The 24,313-nt window shown below is 36.5% G+C and overlaps 1 protein-coding gene across 4 annotated transcripts in view; it reads left to right on the forward strand.

Annotated features, from left to right (window-relative positions):
- The window catches only part of LOC145959487 (irregular chiasm C-roughest protein), a 155,920-nt gene that overhangs the window by 84,259 nt on the left and 47,348 nt on the right, over positions 1-24,313 (forward strand). For all 4 annotated transcript variants that reach the window (XM_083078359.1, XM_083078362.1, XM_083078360.1 and 1 more), the window contains one exon: positions 14,655-14,998. In XM_083078359.1, coding sequence (XP_082934485.1) covers positions 14,655-14,998 — 344 coding nt within the window. The remainder of the gene's footprint in view (positions 1-14,654; positions 14,999-24,313) is intronic.

The raw sequence follows: 24,313 nt of genomic DNA on the forward strand, positions 1-24,313 counted from the left end.
ACAACAAAAATAATTTGTAATTTATCAGTATAAATTAACGATATGCATATATCTATAATCACGATAATATAATAGACAATTTGTAGAAATATCAAAAGCACGTAACGCGCGCGTGTGTGTGTGTATTTTCGATTAAACGTCGCGTTTGCGAAAATACAATCGAAAATCGATGGAACGCGCGATGGGCAGAATAAACGTATATACTTGGTGAATCGCTTTATGCGCGAAACCGTGAATGTTACGTTAACTCGGTATGGAAATACATCTCGTATTTCTTCCACGCCGTCTTTCCGGGAGGTTTCTCTAGAAAATTTGCCAGATGCGGCTCACAGGCGGGTTTGCTCGCTCGCGATCTCCGCGGGCATCTACTGGGGGAGGGAAGGGGAACTTTCCCCCCTAACAGGGGAAGGAGAAAAGGGGACGAAAGGGGAGAGAAGAGGGAAGGAAAGGGAGCAAACGTATCAAAGGATCCCTCCTTATATTACGACCTAAGAGGTTTCCTTCAGTAGATTATGGCAACGTCGCGCTATTGCAACTTGCTGTAAGGAGCTTATGTCTCCTCGCCATCAGAGAGACATTGCCGAGGAAAGCGATCATGCCTTTTGCCTTGACGGACAGTATCGGATATCCGGCGCTGTCAATGCGAATATATATGGGCGAGTGCTTGGTGCGGTGAGACCGCCTGGACATGCAATTAATCGCGAGTTAATCAAATTAGCGGCTATTGTCCTTGGGAACTGTTGGAGCCGCTCGATCGAAGTGTCAACCGCAGAGGAGATGACACCAAGAATAGCTCCTGTGAAACTATCCGACCCACGTCATTTTCTTCCTTTCGAGACATTCCCAAGTTCCAAGGCTCCTTTAGGTCCATTTTATTACAGTAGAAATATATAATAATTACATAACATATATATAACAAATATATAACAAATATATAACAAATATATAACAATATATAACAATATATAACAAATATATAACAATATATAACAAATATATAACAAATATATAACAAATATATAACAAATATATAACAATATATAACAAATATATAACAATATATAACAAATATATAACAATATATAACAAATATATAACAAATATATAACAATATATAACAAATATATAACAATATATAACTAATATATAACAAATATATAACAATATATAACAAATATATAACAATATATAACAAATATATAACAAATATGTAACAAATGTAATAATCTTAAATATAATATTTACGGACGGAGCATTGCTAAGACACTTGCCCCGGGTTTCTCGAATATTTTTACATATATCGGGATCCGATATTGTCACAAGAGATGTGGACAAATTCAATAATCTTATCTATTTGGAATCATTCGTAGGAATTTAAATCTAATGATTCTAAATTTAGGTGGAACGATGGTGAACGCTTCGCGGTTGCCATTTAATTCCTCATCACATTCATTGTCTCTAATTTCTAATAATCTTTTTAAACAGGTCCCCCCTCTCTTTTTTTCTCTCTCTCTTTCTTTCTGTGTGTCGCGCCGACGCGACGTGCGGCGGTAACGAGGAAATATCGCTCGACGAATCGATACACGGCGTGAAAAGGTCACCGAGAAGGGGTCGTCGCTTGTCGAATGTGGTGGATGTCGTGTCGATTATACCGAGCGAATGTGGCCGCATGAATATGCGCCTCGAAACGAGGAAATACCCGGATTTCGCGACATACGGCAACAGTACACCGAGTACCTGATCAAACTTGAATACGCAAAGCTATGATACATTCATGAGGAATAATTTTGCAACATTATCGCAGGGTGATGCGATACGTTTAAATCGCATTTGTTGAATCGTCCATTTTTATCAGATCGATCATCAGTGGGATTTATCAATAGATAATTGCGATTATTCCGAGCACTTGGGTCTTTTATTGGCATAAGTAGATTGGTGCACGAATATATTATTTTTGCGAAATTAAAATTGACACTTGTATAATTGAGGAATTTAGTACTATTTTTAATTCAAAATGTCCTTATATATACATTAATAGTGGATCGAAGTACTCGGGAATTTATGAAGATCTTAAAATTTCACAAGAGTATTCGACGCACGCGCGTGCGCATAGTACACACATAGAGGACACGTGTGTATATAAGCATATAAATATGGATGTCTCTATGACTTTTTAATGCCAGACTCCTGATTCGGAGACGAAACTCGTAATACCAAAATGTCATAACTTTCAAATAGGAAGGGTTCAGCTACGATGAATCTGTATGATGAGCTCAAATTTGGGCATGCATATGATACCGATGCTTCACGGTGCTTCTGGGAGGAAGTTGAAGAAGCCCTCGTCCCGATGTCGACATAGTTTCCGCGTGCAATAATTTGGAAGCCTTTTAGAAGGCTTCGATTAATATGGACCGATTATTCATGTACTGTGTATTACACGGAATATTGTGCTAATTCGACGTCGAATAAACATGTCACGTGCCAATGACACGTTTCATCTATTATTGTTACATGTTATAAATACATTTTGATTTGATGAGGCGATAAATTATCTCTCGTCTAGACAAGCTAAAGAAAGGAAAGATAGATTTAGGTGGATGTGTATTGCTAAATGCTATTTGAAAAACATAAATTTTATACCATGTTTTAAAACTTTTTACATTTAATTTTTATATTTGTCTCAAGTCGCTTTCAAATTATTTCAAAAATATACTGTAAAAAAATTGACGTGTCTAAAATCATCTCATTTATATAGAATATAATTATCAAACGTTATTTTTTGTTTATGAAGTAACACATTGAAAAAAAGAATAGAATTATTAACATCAAAGTGGAGATGACACGCGTATGTATAAGTTATTATTTTATTAAAATTTCTATAACTTTTGAGCTATATTGTTGCAAAATTATTTTATAATCATTTTACATTTTATTATATACTTGTTATGGAAATTACGCGTTGTCATAAAATTACATTTTAGCTCACAATACGATAATTTGATTCTTCGAAATTAATGTGTTTTGCTTGTGTCCGTCCCATGACATAATTATTGTACTGTGGTATCATTATTGTTAAATCTTTATGTTATAATAATGTGTGTATGCATTTGCTATTTCGATTAAGTCCAGAGATATAAAATATCTATTGAAAGAGAAAATATTTAGCTTTTGTAATATTTTTTTTCTCTGTAATTATCGCATATTTTCAGTTAGAATTTGCTTTTTGTAATTTTTCTTTTACCCTCAACATTTTATACTCAAATAATTAATACATCACATAAATATTATATGGATGTAATAAAAAATTTTAAAGTATTACTATTAAAAATATTTAATCCCCATTTTTTTGCTATTTATTATTATTTAGTTGCAAGTTGTATATCACAATCTTTTAAATTTTTAAGCTTACTTTCGTGTTTCGATACCGTTCTGATGCCGTGTGCGATTTCTTCGCACATGAATAGCGTCTATATCCCGGGATGGTAGACGTACGGATTGCAATTCGCGTACGTCGTATCATGGCACAATAATGTGGTATACACTCCTCATTCCATCCATAGCAACGTATGTTATATCGTGGTTGCACTCCCGCGATATATGTGCGGGCGTTGCGTTCCCTTATATAAAGTTCGAGTACGGTTCAAACTTAATTCTCTTTTTCATCTCCTCCCCGTTTCCCCTCTCATTTCCCGCGTTAGTATGCTCTTTCCCCGGAATAGGTTGTATTCATAATATGGGATTCACGAGTCCGGATATATACCCAAGGCTTTAGTATACCCGAGACCGTTTTCTCGCTCTCGTTCCGTCTATACGCCTAAGCTTCCCGTGATACTGTAGCGCATATGACAATTTAAGCATTTGGGTCAGATAGGCACACACGCGGTTCCCTTCACTTCGGCATGATCATTCCATCACGGCGCAAATATTGAATTTGCATGGTCGTCTCGTTTCTGCAATGCAGATGTATCCGCGACAAGAGTGTATGTGTGTGTGTGTGTATGTGATATATATACACGCGCCCCATGTACGACGACGCGACGACATCGTTTATTGCTCTTTGCGATGAATTCGTACACCCTATTGTATCAGTTCCCTGTCTATTGAAATCTGATTCATCGAAAACAAACCTGCTGCCACAGCGCGTATTAAAGTATGATCACCTGGAGGAGAAAAGTTCGAACAAGAGCCGTGTTTTTCGCTATTGATATCGACACCTTTTCGATACCGCTTTTATCGCGCCGGGTGTCGGCCTCATAAATTTGGATTTGTCAAGTGTCTAACACTTCCATGTCGGTTTTCAATACATTAGATGCCGCAGATAAGGTACATAAATACATTAAGGAACCTCGGATATTTGGGGCGGCGAGTGGCTGAGGCAGCGGAGTGTTTGCCTGCCATATGAAGGATCTCGGGTTCAAGTCCGATATAGCAGAAGATTTTTCTGAGATACAGCCACCTCACTTTCCTTTCTTTCCCTTTCCTTACCTACTTCCCCAGACTTGTTGTACTCTATTGACTTGAGAAATTCGATTGATTGATACTCTAATATATTAGTTGATGGTATACACCAATTGGTGACCGAAGAAATGTTAGGATTCTTATAAAATAGGATTAATATTGACCAATAAATCAAAGACTCCTCCTTCCTCTCAGATACTTTATTCTGTATCTCTTCCCTGATCGTTAAATACGTACACTTAATTTGAATACGATCAAAGTTGGATAAGACGTAACGCGTTGGTGAGAATCGCGTGTGAGGACAAAGGGAGCGAAGAGAAAGCGGGCGCAAAATACGCGCCATATTCTTAACACACATATATCCCTGCTGTCTTTGAAAATATATTTTCATATTACGACAAAAATATGAGACTTGCAAGGATTGTCGACGTGAAAGCGCGTCCGTGACGTGCACACGTTCTCTTCCCTTTGAGTAGGAATTTTTATATCACAAACGAGAGAGAACATATCCCGCGCGCTCACTCTTTAAGCGCTGCCTAAGTGAAATTGTGGCGTTGCACGTGCGGATATTTGCTTTCGCAAGCATACGGGATTACAACGATCATTGTCGATTTCGCAATGCGTAGAGCTGCATCGGGATGGGACGCGAGGGCGATATATTCAATGTTCGAATGTTGCGATGAAAAAGTATTGGAGCAATTTAAGTGATTAGGCTAGTTTAGGTGGAAAGTTGAGATTAAAATCGAAAGACTGAAATATTTATAATGTTTCACGTATATAGCAATTGTGAAGGAGAAAATGTATAGTCTGGGCAATTTGCGCTTTTATCTTTCCGAGATCAAACTCGTACGACACACGAGTCGCGTCGACGAAATTGACGCGATAAATTGATCGTACGGCCATTACGTTTTCGCGCGAGAAAAATCGTACGGTAATGTAATGAAGCCCGATCGTATTAGGTCAGTGGAATCGAGTATTCGTCGGCGTGATAATAGCTTTCGCGTAAAATAAACAAGAGTCATACGTCGACGTGTCGTTCTTTATCTCATTTCCATTAGGCAATTAATCCCAAAAGGGAAACATTGGAATCGATTTGGCGCGCAAGCTGATTTAAGGATCCAGTCTAATCCAGCAGTATACGAAAGATGGATGACATTTTGGAATTTTTTTTAAAGAACATTAAAAATTTAGCTCTTTAGTTTTATAGTTTTGTTGATGATCAAACAGAATGTCGATATTTTTAAACTTTGGATATTAAACTTTTTTTTATTCAATACAAAAGTCTCTACGTATTGCGTATTCAAAAATGCATGGTTCGACGTTGTGACATGCTGCTCTTGGGTGTTGTTGACTGAAATGAAAAAACTCGATCTAGTTTTATTCCCCATGTAGCATATTTTTGAGTTACTCTTAATCTAATTTCATTAGAAAAAATTGAAAAATAACCAAGTAATGTCATTCAAAATTAGATGTTTCAATCTCGCTGAAATTTTTTCACTTCTTGAAAATCGGAAAAATATATATTAAATATAAATTTTTTAAATTCTAAACAAGTTTAGTATCTAGTAAAAATATCATTCGGATTAAAACCAGATCGAATTTTGTGTTATTTTAGGTAGTCATCATTGAACACATTACAAAACTCGTATTGAACAGAAAAAATATTCAAGATTTAAATATCCAAAATCTTTTAAATCCTTTTAAATATTGACTGTAAAAACATGCATGTAAAATATCAAAACGATCCATTTTTAACATTTTTCAACAAAAAATAATGTCATTTTAAAATTAGATATTTCAATTTCACGGGAATTTTATTTTTTTGAAAATTGGAAAATTAATTAACTTTTTAGATTCTAATTAAGTTCAGTATCCGAAAAATATCCTAACGGAATATAAAACCAGATAGTTTTTTTCATTTCAGATAATCATTATTGAACACGCGCAAAAACTCGTATTGAACAAAAAAGCTTCAAAAATATTCAAGATTTAAGAATATTGATGTACTATTTAAACATCATTAAAAATATATTTCGGTAAAATGTCAAAACACGATTCATCTTTAATATTCTTCGACGAGAAATTTCTAAAAATCATCAATTATTTACACTGTCGAAATAGACTGGGCCCCCAACCGACGACGAGAGAATCTCATCTTGCAAATTTTCACTCTCGGGGCTTGTATCATTGCTTTCCGTGCATCAGAGATGCACACTGCGCGGACGGTACACAGGGCATTATACACTTGTATATGCAACGGTGCACATAGGCAATGTTGATTGTTGCGTAAGCATACAATGGCGGCGCGTTACAACAGTTGGTTGTGTCCCGGAAAGGGGAACGTTCGACATCTCGTGAATACTGATACAGAACAGACGGGAGAAAGGGGAGAGGATCCTGCCAAATAGATTCCGTGATAATAATCCGATTTTCTCGAAGAATGCGCATCGCGAAGGGAGACAGCGAGGTAAAGCTCGACGGTTTGACCTTTAGAATCGGTTGTCTGCCAATTCTGTCTCGCGAGAGAGAGAAAGAGATTTTTTCGAACAATCCTAAAATTGACAAGCTAAATAAAGTGGTATCTAAAATTGCGGCTTGAGAAGGGCTCATTCTTATGATAAATTCAAGGGTTATGATAAATTCAGTCGCGATAAGCGCAAACGGACGAAATTGGCGTCTCCAAGTTGAACTTCATTGCTAGAGACTAATGCGCTCTCGTAACTTGCTTCTCCACCGTCGCACCCTGTTTTTACGTGACAAATATTCGTTCCATTTTCGTGATGGCGACGTGACGGATCGATTTCGTCGTGCGACTCCAAATGTGTTGGCACAGCCGTCGCGCGGAGTTAAGGAACTACTAATGGCTTCGTTAATACCGTCCGCCGAATCGACGATGGAATAAGGCTTAAATTCGGACCCGCACCGGGGGACTGTCCCTGCGGTATAATCTCGACGTTCTCTTCTCGTGGATCGAAGGTTAAGCCTCTCTCCCGTTCCATCCCTGGAGCCAATCAAAAATTAGGTTGCGCATCTAGAGTTGCAAGACCTGCGAAGGTTACATTTTGCGCTAAACTACAGGAGCCACCCTCTCGGCAGAGGGAGAGAAAGAATTGCGACTTTAGAGTTTGAAAATTATCCGATTTTTCTCGCTCTTTACCCGACTAATAAATCCCCTTTATTCTCGACTTTTCGCGAACTACAATTAATATTGAGTTGGATGTAAAAATAATGACCGATTTAACTTCTCGAGTTCAAAGCTTTATCAAATCTTTCAATTAATTTGCAAAATGTCTTTAACAGAAATTCAGTTTGCGAGCGAGTTTTAGTCTGATATAATATTCAAAGTAAAAATTTGCATTACGGATGATTATTGGGCAAATTTTCGTCGGTAAGAATCGAATTTCGATTCGCGAAAGAGCTTGTATTGGAAGTAAGATAAATATTGCATTCTCCCGAGATACGTTCTATACACAATGAAGCACACCGCGGTTATAAATCCAATTCCATTCTGCGCAAATTCGTCGCATAATGTTTGAAATGCGGGAACATTGTATGGCGCAAAAGGTAATCCTATAAAATAAAATTCAACGATGGCCATCGCGATGTTACAAACTGTCAGCTTTTTTCAAATTTGAGTGATGTACAAGGCAAAGTTAATTTGCTCGTTTCTCCCTGCTCGTCTACCGCAAATTTTTATATTTTTGCCTTTCGAAATGTACGTTCGTCCTTCAATATTCGCAAACATTTTAATATTATTTCGCTCAAATATTGTACAATCCAAGTAATATTAAAAAAGAAAACTCCACGGGAAATTAAACAGATAGAGATGTTTGTATTTTAGGAAATTATAAATCTTTTAATTAAAAGGAATCTTTAAATTAAATAAAATTAAATATGAAATGGAGTGATCATTGCAATGTATGACACACGGGACGGGTTTTCTATCGAAAATACCTAAATAAGGAAGAGGAAGTCTCCGAGTTATCTCCAGGAATAAACGCAGCGGATGTAGAAAATTGATTCCCGTATTCTTGATTCTGCGGCGCCCTCGTCACTCTTATCCGGTGCGATGTCAGCCGCAGCGATGTGACGAAATATTTTCCGACTTTGCATCGGAAGGAGTATCGAAAATCGCGATACAGCCATTGAATACATCCCATATTCGTGTATATACGGTAAAGAGCTATATTTAGGTAGTCGTGTGACTGTGACGGATGTGCGCGTGCGCACACACGACTCTACGTAAATATATATACGTATACACACATACGCACGTGTATATACGTTTTGTGTGTTTGCATATGTGTACACACACATGTGTACCGCTTCTCGTCGCGTCGCGTCATTCGCGTGTGTCCGCGTGCATGTGTCAACGTTCCCAGAAACACGTTACACTGACCCGGGGGACTCGTATCTTTGATACTGGGTCATCCCATGACAAATTGATCGGTGACGTTGCGCCGTTGAGCTTCGGCGCGAGTCTTCCACGCTCGAACGGGGGTGGAGAGATCTCTCTCCTCCCTTCCGAGGGACATGTTACCGTGTGTGGCGGATTATATCACCACCGCCAGGCGTGATCCACTGGATCTTCGCGTCTGGTCCGGTCTGGTCGGCGCTGGGTAAATTTCACGTTATACCGATACCATTACGCGAGATGATGAGTCTATGAGAAAATGATATTTCCGATAAATACCGCACATTTTCATGTACAAACGTATCGATTAAATTCGATGATGAAGTATTCAATTCGCGCTTAAGCCCCGAAATTGTATAAGGTGTACCATAAATATATTTGCAACTTTCTCTGCTCTTCGTTTCCATTTGTTTATTTATTCCGATTAATTCGCGCGATCAAGTTATTCGGATTTGTCAATGAAATTAATAAGCACGGCCTCGAGTGAAATGAGATTCATTAATTAACAAAAACAAATCTTTGGTTAAGCATTTAATTATTATTTATGCGATATAAATTAAGGTCGGATTCTCGTTCTCCTCTAATGCGCGCTATTTACTAGCGACTATTTATTTCTACGCGGAACCTTTGAAAAATGTATTTTCTCTCTTTGCGCAAACACGAGAATTACCGTGATTTATATTATACAGGGTGTTTCTTAATAAGTGCGAAAAATTTTAGATGATTCTTTATCAAAAATTAAGGGGGGTTTTTCATATAAACATATACTCCTACATCCCTTCCTGTGGAGTTGCACTCCTCCAAAAATGGAGATAAAAATCAGATTTTTATTTTTTTCTCAAATTTGGAACAAGTTAAAGAAATGAAATTAGGTGTGAATATTTTCTACTAGTAAAAAGGTTATTTATTAATATTTTTTTCAGCCTTCCGTATTGTTATAAGGGGATGAAACTAGCAACCCCTATTCAATTTTTTATTAGAACTTTTTAATGGGCCGGAATATGATCATCTAAAAATATGCATTAAAAATTTTGATTTATTTAGAAACTTTTTTATTTGTTTTATTTTTTTCATAAAATCAGTAGTTTTCAAGAAAAAAAATAAAATACGTTATCGTGCACAACACGATGCTAAATAGTATAAGTTTCGTATTACGAGAAGTTAAATTTTAAAATAAAAATAAAATTAGAGTAAATGTTGGGAAAATTGGAACAAAAATAAAATTATAATAAAAACCTAAAAACCTAATTTTCACCCCCATTATTGGAAGAATGTAACTCCACAGGGAGGGATGTAGGAGTATATGTTTATATGAAAAACTTCCCTTAATTTTCGACAAAGGATCATCTCCTAAAATTTTTCCCACTTATTAAAAAACACCCTGTATAAAAAAAATTGAATATCATAAATGGATACATAGAAAATTTTGTAAAAAAATTAATTTTCAAGATCAAATTGTGCAATCGATTCGATGCGACGTCCAAAAAAATGCACTTGAAGAGAAACAAACAGAGAAAAAGAGAAAGAGAGAGAGAGAAAGAAAAGCAGGTTTTCGAGCGTTAAAATTCCTGGCAGACGAGAACGCAACATGACGTCCGACAGACGCGCCGTCTCGATTAGTGACTTTATTTAAATTTAAACGCACGCTCTCTCGCCCACGCACGAGTGATTATCGCGACATTCGCTAGTAATTGCTGGGACAACATCGCGGTTGATTGTTTTACGCTTCTATCAGCGCGTGTTCTACTTTATCACCGGGCGGGGATGCGGAGGGGGAGGAGGGTGGGGGAGGGGGAGGGGGACACATAATGTTACGAATACGCCTACACGCGGCGCGTCATCGGCGTCGGCGGCGACTCGAAATTATTGATAAAAAAAAAAAAAGAAAAATAAGAAGAAGGGAAAAACACATGTGGACGTGATGGAGATCATTAAACAACGCGTGCGATATTTTCATGCGCGCTTACATGTGAAATCACTGGCGGTAAAATCGCCTGGGACGTATCCCATCCAATTCCGACACGACCCAATTCTGTTTCGTAAGCCGGTGGCGTGCCTTGTCACAGACGTCACGGAATATGATAAATGTTTTCCAAGTAAATGATTAAATTGCATTCGATGCCGAATTTATTTCAACTCCCTTGCCAGGGATTATTGCTATTATTATTATTATTATTATTATTATTATTAACGTCGGAGGAGAGAAAGCGAGGATCTATTACGTCGAGGTAACTCGACGCGGTGCACGTCGATTTCGTCAGAGGGATATCGCAATAATCGCGCTCTGAATAATCGCGCGATAATCACATCTCTCGCGTCCATCGGAGGAGACGGTTAAACGAACGTCAAGAAGCGCGCTTTGTGAAGAGAAAGGCCGCTTACGGTCGAGAGATCGCCTCGGAGATTGGCGTCGTCGCGCGCGCGGGGATGGCAGGGGGTGGGGGGAGGGTCTCGAGAATACGAGAAGCACAAGCGCAATTATTATTACGCTCGTTACGCTCGCATATTCCATTCAAAGCATTCGGGCGGACGGCGACGAGGCGACCGCCGGCGGGGATTATTATCCTATTGAGCTCGTAAGAAGCGAGCCCGCGTGCGATGTCGTCTTACGACATCCTCTCTCTGCTAACCGACGGAACACGGCGCGACAAGAAACGCTTAGCTCGTAGAGACCCTCGTGAACCTCTTACTTTGCTTGCACGAAGAACATCGAGAGCGAGAAAGCGAGAGAGAGAGAGAGAGAGAGAGAGAGGGAGGGGGATGAAGGGAGGACGCAACCCCGAGTATAACGAACGGCTTTGACGATAACGTAGGACGATGTCGAGGCGCCACGTCTGTGCGAAGACCGTCCGACAAGACATACGAGAACGATACATCGTTCTCAAGAATCTCTCCTCGAGCGATTTTCAGTTCTATCGATCATTTCACCGGGGACGAATAAGAACGGCCACAAGGAAACGTAGATAGATGATGGAGGAGCGACTATGGACAGGAGGGAAAAGAGAGAGAGGATGGTACAGATCCGGAGTACCATCTTGTTCCCGTTATTAGAAGACGAACGATAAGGCTGATACGAATGTAAACGAGACGGGGAAAATTAATTAAAGGGCCAACGAAACAATCGAGAAAGATATTCCTTCGATCTAATACGCTTTCCGTTCGTTTTGTCGAGTGATAATATTTAAAAAAATTAATAGTCATGAACACACAGCCTGCACAGTATCAGCAATCGTTGAACTTGTCTCTCTTCAGGATCTACTTCTTATTCTCGCAAAAATGAGAGCGTTTGAGAGCGAATTAATTTATTTGTCCAAGCAAATCTACTTATTTTATAAGATTAGAAATATACAGGGTGTTTCTTAATGAGTGCGAAAAATTTTAGGAGATGATTCTTTGTCGAAAATTAAGGGGGGTTTTTCATATAAACATATACTCCTATATCTCTCCCTCCTCCAAAAATAAAAAATAAAAAAAAATTAGGAGGTAAAAATTAGGTTTGTATTTTTTTCTCAAATTTGGAATAAGTTAAAGAAATGAAATTAGGTGGATATTTTCTATTATTAAAAAGATTATTTATTAAAATTTTTTTCAGCCTCCCGTATTGTTATAAGGGGATGAAACTAGCAACCCCTATTCAACTTTTTCTTAGAACTTTTTAATGTTTATATGAAAAACATCTCCTAAAATTTTTCGCACTTATTAAGAAACACCCTGTATAAAATGCCGATGTGTTTTCGTCAGATGCCGATGATCAAGTAAAAGTAAGTTAATTAGCATTTTTATCTTTTCATCTTTTTGCCGTCATCGAATGAGAAGAGACATGGAATAAGAGGAATTTCGTTGGAAAGAGAGAGGGAGCAGCGTTGATTCTTATATAACGAGTGTTCTTAATGGATAGGAGCGACAGTTGACAGCTCGGCTGTAAACTAACTCTGAATTATTTAGCCATGAATAGAGAGATCACAGTCGTTCTTTCTCATCGTTACGATGATACCGTTCGTTTAATAGACTCCGTAAAACGCTTCGCGCGATAATTGTTAAGACGCACTATATTTTCACGACAACGACAAAATTGCCGTCATAAAAGTGCTTCCTTCATAATAGCGATTCCATATGTGCCGCTTTTAGCTACGTACACGTGTACGTATACATATGTGCACGTAGAAAACACCCTTGCCTCCAATACTAAATTACTACCACTTGGCAATACTTTTATCGCCCCTTTACGATACCGGTTCCCCTCTAACCCCTTAACTTCGTTTTTGAATCCGGTGGGACTATAAAGATAAATTAGGTAAGACGACGAAATAAATGGGGAAAGAGCCGCCACATATACACAAACATGCACATACATATTCGTTACATAACTTTAAAGAGGAGAAGCACTTTCAAGAAAAATTTAAAAAAAAGAATCGACTTCTTATTTATCGGTAGATTTTATTCTCTTAAATGGAATCGATATATTGAAAAAAAGTGAATAATGATTCGAAGTCTCAATTACAAGTATATTTACATCAGTGACACAAGTCTCATTAAAAGTATCAAAGTATCAATTAGTAGCTACTTCAATTGATGATATTTTAAAATGCATCTTAAAATTATAATTATAATTATAATTATTTGTGAGATTAATTTGTAGCAATATATTTTGTTAAAAAAATATCCGAATTTTTTTGACCCAGAATCTTCATTTTTCGGGTTTATCACATTTTAAAAATAAAACCGAGAATAAAACACTCTAATACATATATAATTTTGAATTTTTTAATATTAAGTATACGTGTTTCATTTCAGATACATACATATGTGAGTTTTTCGGATGGAGTTCCGAAAAGGTCAAACCTCCGATTTTGCTATCATCACTTATACTTACGTATTTTGATGCGCTGATTACGAAAATGATAGTTAAAGTTACCGACTACTTCATTTTCATGGTAAAAACCATAAAAAAAGAAATCGTTAAAAAATGACGTTTTTTGATTTTATTTTATCAATATACTGAAAATTAAAAAAAAAAAGTTTCAAAGAAAAGTTGTAGATCTTTTTAAAATATACATTTTATGTGCTATTCATTTTTACTGTTATTCACCACGGTCCCGATTGACCACGGTCCCGATTGACCACGGTCCCGCCTAAACACTCTAAAAAGAAATGATACGGCTCGCTTCGCTCGCCGCACCGGCCTACGGCCCGCTAAAAAATAACTACCTTAGGCGATAGACATTGGGCTACGCTACCGACAGTGCCGCCCGACCCCTCTCCGCAGGGAAGCGCATCAAAATACGTAAGTATACGTGATGACAGCAAAATCGGGGGTTTGACCTTTTCGGAACTACACCCAGTTTTTCCCAAAAAATAACAATGAAAAATAAATAGAAGAAGCTTTAAATTTTGCTTCTTACAAATATATTCTATATTATTAATTCTGTAAAATCTTATTATAATTAATAAGACATAAGATGGAAGCGCAAAGTTAAGTGTTTAAAAATTGATAAATATCTATTTTCGATAAAATCTGGTATCTCTGCTTTAATCAGTGATTATTCTCACTGATTCAATTAAAAAAAAAACACGAAATGAAATACGAATACATGATGAAATATTTTTCAAATTCTTCATTTTCTCAACAAGAATTATAACCGAATATTAAACAGTAATTTCTTATATAATTATTTAAAATTCTCTATATATTATTTAAAATTCCCTATATAATTAAAACAGTAATTGCACGAATTGTATTTAATTGTCATAAAAGTATTGAACAAATCTTTCTCTTTCGTAGGAACGCGAGCAGAAAAATCGGACGAAGAACAGCACCGTTAATAATTTGCCTCTCGCTGCTGATGACAATGGAAGCGAAGACAGTGGCAGCTACGAACGTGACAAACGCGTCATCGCTGGCGGTATCGACGCAGAAGCCGTTTACAACGACGGAAGTAGTTTATCAACGATTCGCCATTGAGCCGATGGATCAAACCGCGGTGATTGGCAGTCGAGTGACGCTTCCATGCCGAGTACTCGATCAGAAGGGGCCCATTCAATGGACCAAGGACGACTTTGGTCTCGGAGCAGTTAGGAATCTCACCGGATACGAGCGATACGCCATGATCGGCAGCGACGAAGAAGGTAAGTGGCTAAGATCAAACCCGAAAATGCGACTTTCACGGTCAAATTAATCCTTTTGCCGCGTCCGCAAATACGCTCGGATCCTGGAATTACGCAAAATACAGAGATCAGTCTCATTATATGAGACGCTTTTTTGGTTATTGTGGAAAAAGTCGTTTAGGAATCTAAGAGATTCTTTTCCAGGATCTTCCCGATGATCTTTTATCGTTTTAAAATTCAGGAAATGACGTCGCGCGATCACAAATCGTTTGATACATTAACGCTTTTCGATACACGGTCTATGGAGCGCGAATTTTTAAGGGCGTTTAACTTCCTGTTATAAAAAGGGCGCACCACAAACCACGCGATAGGGGGGGATTATTTAAAAATCTCTATACACTACACCAACTATACGCTATAATGTGGCGCCCCTCGGCTGTTTGCTCGTCCAAATTCAATTTTCGGCCGCAAGGTATTGATTTTCTGCAGTGTCGAAAAAATGTGTAATGCACATATGCGTGTGAGGGACTTCTCCCAAAAAAATAACAATCCAAAATAAATAGAGAAACCCACATCTTGTTTATTTATGTTCTGTATTATTAATTTCTCAGTAAAATCTTCCTGCTATAATTATAGCGAGACATAAAACGGGGAAGCAAATTGTGTTTCCATTGAAGGTTAGTAAACATTTATTGATTTTCAGGTGGAAGCCGGTATCACTATTCGCTCGGTTGCCCGTAAATCTTGCGCATCACAAAAAAAATATTTTCCATCGCTTACAGATTACACGTTCACGAGCGTGGCAACTCTCACATACGATACACGAAAAGACACTTAGGTATATCAAACTCACAAAACCAATATCAGTAAGTGAGGTACATATATATTGTGAGATGGAAATCGTAGTACGACAGAGAGAGAAAAGTCAAAAGAATATATTCTTCCATTTACGACTTAAAAAAATATTTATTTCTTGAAAATAAAAGAAAAACTCGACGATATTTTTTTCCCTTCCAAGATTAAAATTTTTAACATTGAGTTATTTTAACTTTAATGTTGTTCTATCGTGAATTGTTAAGTTAATTTATTGGGTTAATCTAAAATAATTGAAATTATATTAAAAGAATTAATTGTAAAAAATTATGTAAACTTTAAATAATTTTTATTCGTATTTGATAAAGTTGTGACACGGCTGCGAAAAGATTTATTTTGCACTTTCAGCCTATTTTTGTGCGAGGGCGTGACCTCCTTTTCAGTTGCACCATGATTTCCGCCTCACCCTAGTGGAGCACTTCCGGAAGAGCTACGCTTTTGTTAGCGCGCTTTAAAACAAAGATGGACCTCGCGTTGTTCTTGCGTCGACTCTACGTCGCATAAAGCCGATACAATTCGCATTAAAAGCCACTACAAAGTTAAATTAGTTTCCTAACGAGTTACTAAAAAATGCTACTCGACACGGGTAATACTTGCTGGTATAGGAATATTTACACATGTAAACGTTTCCCCGTAGTCTCTGCGAAATAATCCCCGTGCGAGATTCCCTCGGGAATAACATTCTTCATTGTTAGAATTTTTAATATACAAAACTTCATATAAAACTCGCGAGTTAATTCCAAAACATAATGGCAAAGGCAACGAGGGAATAGAGAAATTTCGTCCAATCAGTAAATTGTGTCGACAAATGAAAGGGTGATGTTCAAATAAAGACCTTCACGGTTCACGTCCTGGACTCAGCATAGGACGAGTGCGCTGATGATGTTAACGTTGCTCGCGAATAAACTCGAGAGACACAAATGCAAATAACAAAGCATAGCCGAATGAAATATTCTTACCGCGGACAGTATATCGCGATAATGACAAAGATAGACGATTAAAAAAAAAAGGAGATTAATGCACCAGAGAAATGTACGACGGCAAATTTTTCGGCGCAGTGGAAACGAATGATTTACGCGGTCGATTTCTCAATAAGCGTGAAATTCCCTCCCAAGTCTCTATAATTCACGGTACGAATCAAGCCGAACGTTGTATAACTCGTGTAACGAAATGAAGCGACAATTAATCACAATTAGGACGAGATAAAACAATATAATACGCTTCCGCAGGAAAAATTGCTTTGTTTCTTTTACTCAGACTTACATAATGAGTCTACTAATAAGTATTATTAAAACGAAAGCTGGTAGATAACAGTACACAATCAAGCGTAAAATTGTAAAACTGCTTTGAATGCGATTTTACATTTAAAAAAATTACAAAATCATTCGTTTTTAAGGAAAAAATTTTTTTAATTGGTTAATAAGTATTTTTAATTATTTTTCATTCCATGAAAGTAATTGACATTATGTTCTCACTGCATTTCTGAAGATATAAGCTGTAAAATATAACTGATGATGAAACCGTATACGAACGTTTTTTCCATATTCAATATATGAGGATGTACTTTTTTTTAAAAAAATGTCCCACACAGGAGTGCCCTAGCTCTATTATAACATTTTTCCCCGCAGATTATAAAAAAAATGTATAAAAGAAAAATTACAAGTTTGAAAAGGCATTGGCAAAAGTCAAAGTATTATAAATGGATGTCAATATTTTTTTTTGGATGAGATAGAAAAATATAGAATCCTTATAAATATTCAATCAATATTTTTATCGAGTTAAAAAAAGATTTTTTTATATTTCATCAAATTTTATAAAAAAAGTTATTTTTAGAAAAAAAATTTTTTTTATTGATTATAATTATCTGAAACATTTTTCATCGAAATTCACAGGAAAACGCCCTTTATAATATTTACAAAAAATTGATCTTATGATTAAAATACTTTAAATAGTCAAATATTAATGCAATTACATATTAATATTAATAAATACTTGTAAACTTCAGCTACCAATACAATCTATTCATCATAAGTGTATTTTATACGGATTCGAGCAAATGTGATATTACATGTACCATCTTATTTGTTATATACATATGTTAGAAAATTTGTCATGAGATGTAGCTGCGAATAGATATTATTCTTCATCTAAATATGATGAAAATAATGTACGAATAATCGCGAGCGGATGATTGAGAAAAGAGGGAAAAATGTAGTTACAATAAAGCGATGATAAAGTTCGATGAAACAAGAACCTTTAAAGTTGTGTTCCAATTCCGCTAATGCCATGATTGCGCCGCATACCGTGATAAAGCAAAGCTTTTTTTTCACCACGATGGAGGCGGAGCAGCGAACTGGTTTATTTCATCCGCCCTATATATGTATATGTATATGTGCGTGTGTGCGTGTATATGTGTGTGTGCCGTTTCAATATAATATAGATTGTCTTTCGGCGCGTATCTTTCCGCGCGCGCTGCATTCGTCATTTAATTCCGCAAAAATCAGCGCGCGGAAAGCGAAACGATCCGAACGTTTATTCAATCAAAATTTGTAACGTGTTTCGCGAAACGCTGTCCCGCGCATATTGGAACGGTGTATATGCAAGCGTCGGCGTTTATTTTTTTATTTCTATTCGTTTTTCGGTTACGGTATTTGCCGGACGGAGGATTAGTCGTCGAAGATAGAGCGATCCCCGCGAATACCGTGCCGATATATTCCATTTCCCGCATTCGCAATACGTTCCAAAATATTACGCTGCGCATTCGCCAATATTCCTAATCCGGGGGAGAAAAAGCACGGCTATCGCATTACATTTATTCGGCTAATAAAAGCGCCATATACGTTGTTGTCGTTAAACCGCCCCACACTGCGAATATCTTCGCTATTTGTCGTAAAGGTAAATCTTCGCGCCGAGAACCTAATTTATAAATATCGTCATTTTTTTTTTTTTCACGTAGCTTTCACGTAGCTTTTTATACTCTTATAGTGTAATTTATATAAATATGATTCCTCGCGATTTAAATATTCCTTTCCTTCTTACAATATAGACTCTCTCTAATAAAAAACTGGCCGCCATTTTTTGGCAACTTTCGCTCATATTCAAATTTTAATTACTCTATTTTGAATTTAAATGATAAATTTAATAATAAATATTATAGATTATAATAATGAATATTACATATATATATATATATATATATATATATATATATATGTAATATTCATTATTATAATCTATAATATTATATATATATATATATATATATATATATATATATATATATATATAATATAGATAATAATAAATATTACATAAAATATTATATAAATATTATATAAATATTACATAAATATAATATAAAAATATTATATAAATATTATATAATATTGTATATATATAAATTACAATAATAAATTTTATGGAATTTCTATAGTAATATAAGTATCATAGATTATATAGCGATTAACGATCAACGATTTTAACCCATGCCACACGATATCTAACATCTCCAGAAAATATTTTCACTGTGTATCCTTTTGCTGATGAATTATTACAAAACTCTGCTGCACATTCACCCATTTTTATGTACTTTGGAACTAAGCAAGAATATATTACAGGTACATGCAACACATATATTCGTATATATTCACGTGTAAGTGAAATCTAGAGTATCTTGTCTCTTCTATCACTCTCAGGATTTTGCCGAAACATGGACGAGACATATTCTTAATATATGCTGATTCTATCTGATGGTCAGCTTCCTATTAGAGGATCTCTACTCTCTCTTTCGATTATTTAAATGTATATATAAGTGAGATGATTTTTTCGAAATTCCTTAGAAAGTTTCTTTCGCAAAGTTCTTTTGTGGGATTGCCGACGATGGCACATTATTCAAAGGTGGGATTAGATACAGGTGGCACGCCTCGCTGGTGCGTGCATATATATATATATATATGCAGACTTGCCCACAATCACAGTGTGTTGGAACGATAACGCTCGCGCGCGTTTGAAATCCAGTTTAAGCCGGGGAACCATAATATACGTGTAACTATATGCCGTTGCACGATGCCTTGGTCCTCGTTCATTCTTCTTCCGCCCGTATATAAGCGCGTCCCGTCCTACGTGCGGCACGTACCCGCGGTAGCAACGCCTGATTTCCATAAAATTATTGCAAGTTTACCGCGCCGTGGCTCTATGGCTTGTAACCGCAATGTTGTTGCATTTTAGTCGCCACCTTTTCTAACTCTGCGCTACGCGCTTTCATAATGAGGGAAGAGCTGCAGGAACTCTAAATTAGAAGACTTATTCTTTCTTTCATTTTTTTTTCAACATGAATTGTTGAATTATTTTAGAGAAAAAGAACGATCCAAAATATGTACAGAAAAAAAAACAACCACGATTTTTATGCACTTGAAAATTGATTTAGAACACACAGTTTGGAAGTTCATGCTAGTATGACGATGATGCGATCAACTGTCGAAAAAAAATTATCGGAAGAAAAACTATCTCCAATAGAAAAATCGTTTTCAGCTAACGTTTTTGATTCGAGTGTAAAAGAGATCGAGAAAAGCTCGATGTTTTCGAGCATTATCATATACAGGGTGACCCATTTTAACTTAGGCAGCCAAATAACTCGAAAAATAAGCAAGATAGAGAAAAATGTTTTAGACAAAAGTTGTATGGTTTCGAGGGGGCCATAAGATGGTATCATTGGTTTGACCTTGAAGAGTCATTTGAAGGTCACGTGAAGGTCACTTCAATTTTTTTAAATGGAATACCCTATATATTTTTGTACATTCTTGTAGCTTATTTCGAGAGCTTTCCAAAACACTATAATTAAGTACCTTTCCGTTAAGTACTTTTTGAGTTATGATGCTTGAAATAATTTCTTAATTTTACATAAACCGTAAAATATCTTGTAAAATATTCATTTTTCGATTATCTTACCTTAATACTTTTATGTACAAAATAATGAGAGGAATCAATTGGTGTAAAGAAAACACATAGTTGTTTTTAAGAAAAAATATGGAATTGTTAATTGCAAATTACATATTTTTTCTTCGAAACAACTATGTGTTTTCTTTACACCAATTGATTCCTCTCATTATTTTGTACATAAAACTATTAAGGTAAGGTAATCGAAAAATGAATATTTTACAAGATATTTTACGGTTTATGTAAAATTAAGAAATTATTTCAAGCCTCATAACTCAAAAAGTACTTAACGAAAATGTACTTAATTATAGTGTTTTGGAAAGCTCTCGAGATGAGCTACAAGAATGTACAAAAATATATAGGATGTTCCATTTAAAAAAATTGAAGTGACCTTCACGTGACCTTCAAATGACTCTTCAAGGTCAAACCAATGATACCATCTTATGGCCCCCTCGAAACCATACAACTTTTGTCTAAAACATTTTTCTCTATCTTGCTTATTTTTCGAGTTATTTGGCTGCCTAAGTTAAAATGGGTCACCCTGTATAATTGGTAGCTAAATGCATCGGGGTCAGTTTTATTTAATCATGTGTCAGTTTTTACATCATTCTCATTCAATGCAATGGTACGATACTATGTTGTGTTTTTTTTAGAACTTGGTGTCGAATTTTAAATCATGTTGAGTCGATCATATCAAAATTTAAAAAATTTTCGATAAAGAATAACTTCCAATCAGGTTTATGCTTAGAAGAAAAGTCGATTCTAAATTCGGAAAAGAGATTGGTCGACTTAATACAATAATATATTAATCTAGGATTATTACTTAATATGTTACTGTATTAAATCGATCTTTTCCGAATTTAGGATCGACTTTTCTTTCAAACATCAAAATCTGATTGGAAGTTATTCTTTGTCGAAAATTTTTAAATTTTGATATGATCAACTCAACGTTATTTAGAATTCAACACTAGAGGAGTTATTCTTTATCAAATTTTTAAAATTTTGATATGATTGACATGACATGATTGATATGATCGACATTATTTAGAATTTAACACCAAGTTCTAAAAAAAAAAAAAAAAATGCCATTACATTAATATTATTGTATTAAAAATATATTTATCAAATATATAAATGCAGGATTATTGCTTAACATATGTTGTATTAAGGATCTATTTATTAAATATATAAATACATCCTTTATTAGTCTTTAAATATTTTTATTATATATCTAAAGATTTGATGTCTAAAAAAATTTTCCTAACATACAACCTTTTATATATATATATATATATATATATATATATATATATATATATGTATAATATTTATTTAGTATATATTTAATCTTCTCTTCTTTCTCCGCAGTATTAAATCCAATTTATTTCAATTAAATAATTTAATCTTTGCAGAAAGAAGGAATTTCTCTTGGCAATCCATTATACGAGTTATAGGAGACAATCGCGCGCGTCTTGAAACGTGTACCAATATCCGAGCAAATACCCGCAACGGAGCAGCATGCGCCGGAAACAAAATGACAACACGCCGCGACCGGTCGTTTTAATCGGCGCAGGATATCCCGGACATATCGACGTACATACACGGGATGGATAGCGGCGGCGATAGAGCCAGGTCTTTAATTCGACGTCGTGTGTACGCCACGGGCGGGCGGGCGGGCAGCGGCGGCGGGGGGAGGGGGGGAGGAAGAAGCGGCTAAGTTTAAATTAGTTCCGAAACATTCGGTGCACGCTCTGATGGTTAATGGCTCCACCATAGATCAATAAGATCGGCGACGCGGATATGCGACCCGGAGAGTTGCATCCAGCTGCGAAACGGCCGCTTGACCGGATACCCCTTCCCTCTCCCCCTCCTCTCGTCTCTCTCCTGCTACATGCTTGATATACATACCTGTTTCGTGCGAACCCGAAGAGCAAACAGAGAAATAAAAAGTGAGAGAGAGAGAGAGAGAGAAACGAAGTCACATAATTCCCACCCTCGATAAAAGCGTACCTTCATGTAGCAAGGGACGACCTTGTTACGGTATTCGTGTAATCCGATATGTATGTCCTTAAGGGGATCCGATTTACATGCGACTGAGATTACAGGGCGTATGTGAGACGGTCGATATTAGAAATAGATTATGATCCGGGCAAATTTATATCACGATAACAGGTGACTCGTAAAGGAGGCTGCGTGGAACGAGGACAATCGACGGCGCATTCCACGGACTTGCCACGCAGTTATTATTATCGATTTCGCATCTTTCCACCCAGGGCGAATGTTATTCGCGTAAACGTACGCTCGAATGGATTTTAATCGATGAAGCGATCATGCCTAAAGCGAAACTGACCCGGCTTTAACGAGGTATTAATGTCCGAAGGTTGCCATCGAATGCGCGACGTGTTCCTCTCATTTCCACAAACGATGAAATTTCTCTTTACACCCCATACAGCACAAAACATTGTTGTAACATTACAGCAATATTGCTGAAATATTGTAATATTGCCGCAATGTTACAACAATGTTCTGTGCTGTATGGGACGACGGGCTTACGGCTAAAGTATGCGCGATTTAGAATTTTAACTCGATTATAATTTTAGTTTGTTGCTGGAAAATAATACCGGCTACCGTTCGACGGTGCTTTATTGCCACGGATGGCATTTAAGGGAGGATTTTCAGAAAATTATATCAAGTTACATCATGTACAATTAAGAAACTTTATGTTAAGCTCAAGTTAAAACATTTTCGATCTGATAATGTGCTCTACGCAAAGCAGGTCGATAAAGTATGCTTAATTCGCGAAGCTTAAGTGTTCGGAGAGAGATGTTATTATCTTCTTTGCCTGGGTCTGAGATAAGAATTTCTAAAGGAATTAACAGTATTAACGAGGGGCTACTTGCTCGATCAGTCCTTGCCTGACCGCTAGTCTAGTCTATTAATCAGCCGATAAACGGACCCAATAAAAATTCCGTTCTATTTGCGACGAGATGCTTAAAGATGCTGTTTAAAGATGAAGGAATTCGCCGTTGAATATTCATGTGCGTGAATGGCACAGATGTATCGAGCATTTGATAATAAATAAAACGAAGAAGCAAGCCTGGAATATTTATATAAAAGAGCTATGATTTTCTGATTAATTTTTTTCTACACAAAAATACGCATGAAAAATACAAACTCGTGCCTAATAATATTGCCTATTAAGGCAAGAAATTTTCGAGGTGACTGTTCGAAAATCAAAATTACAAAATTCCATCTGTTCGCGAATTCCATTCATCCGAGATCTATCGAAAGATTTGGCCGACCCGCAGTTTTATCTCGAATCATAGGGGACGTTCCGCTCCAATAATTACCGGATATCGCCGCCGCACAGGCAACCTAATATTAATTGACGCAATTATAAGCGCAACGTAATTCCGGCGATATTCATTCCCCGTATATATGTACACGTACGGGATTTTAAAATCGCTCGCAGAAAAGCAACTGCAGCAGCAGTAGCAGCAGCACCAGCAGCACCAGCAGCACCAGCAC

This window comes from Camponotus vicinus, unplaced genomic scaffold (assembly GCF_025532165.1).
Source record: "Camponotus vicinus isolate PSW18456_S1 unplaced genomic scaffold, iyCamVici1.0 SCAF_1, whole genome shotgun sequence".
In the NCBI taxonomy this organism is placed as follows: domain Eukaryota; kingdom Metazoa; phylum Arthropoda; class Insecta; order Hymenoptera; family Formicidae; genus Camponotus; species Camponotus vicinus.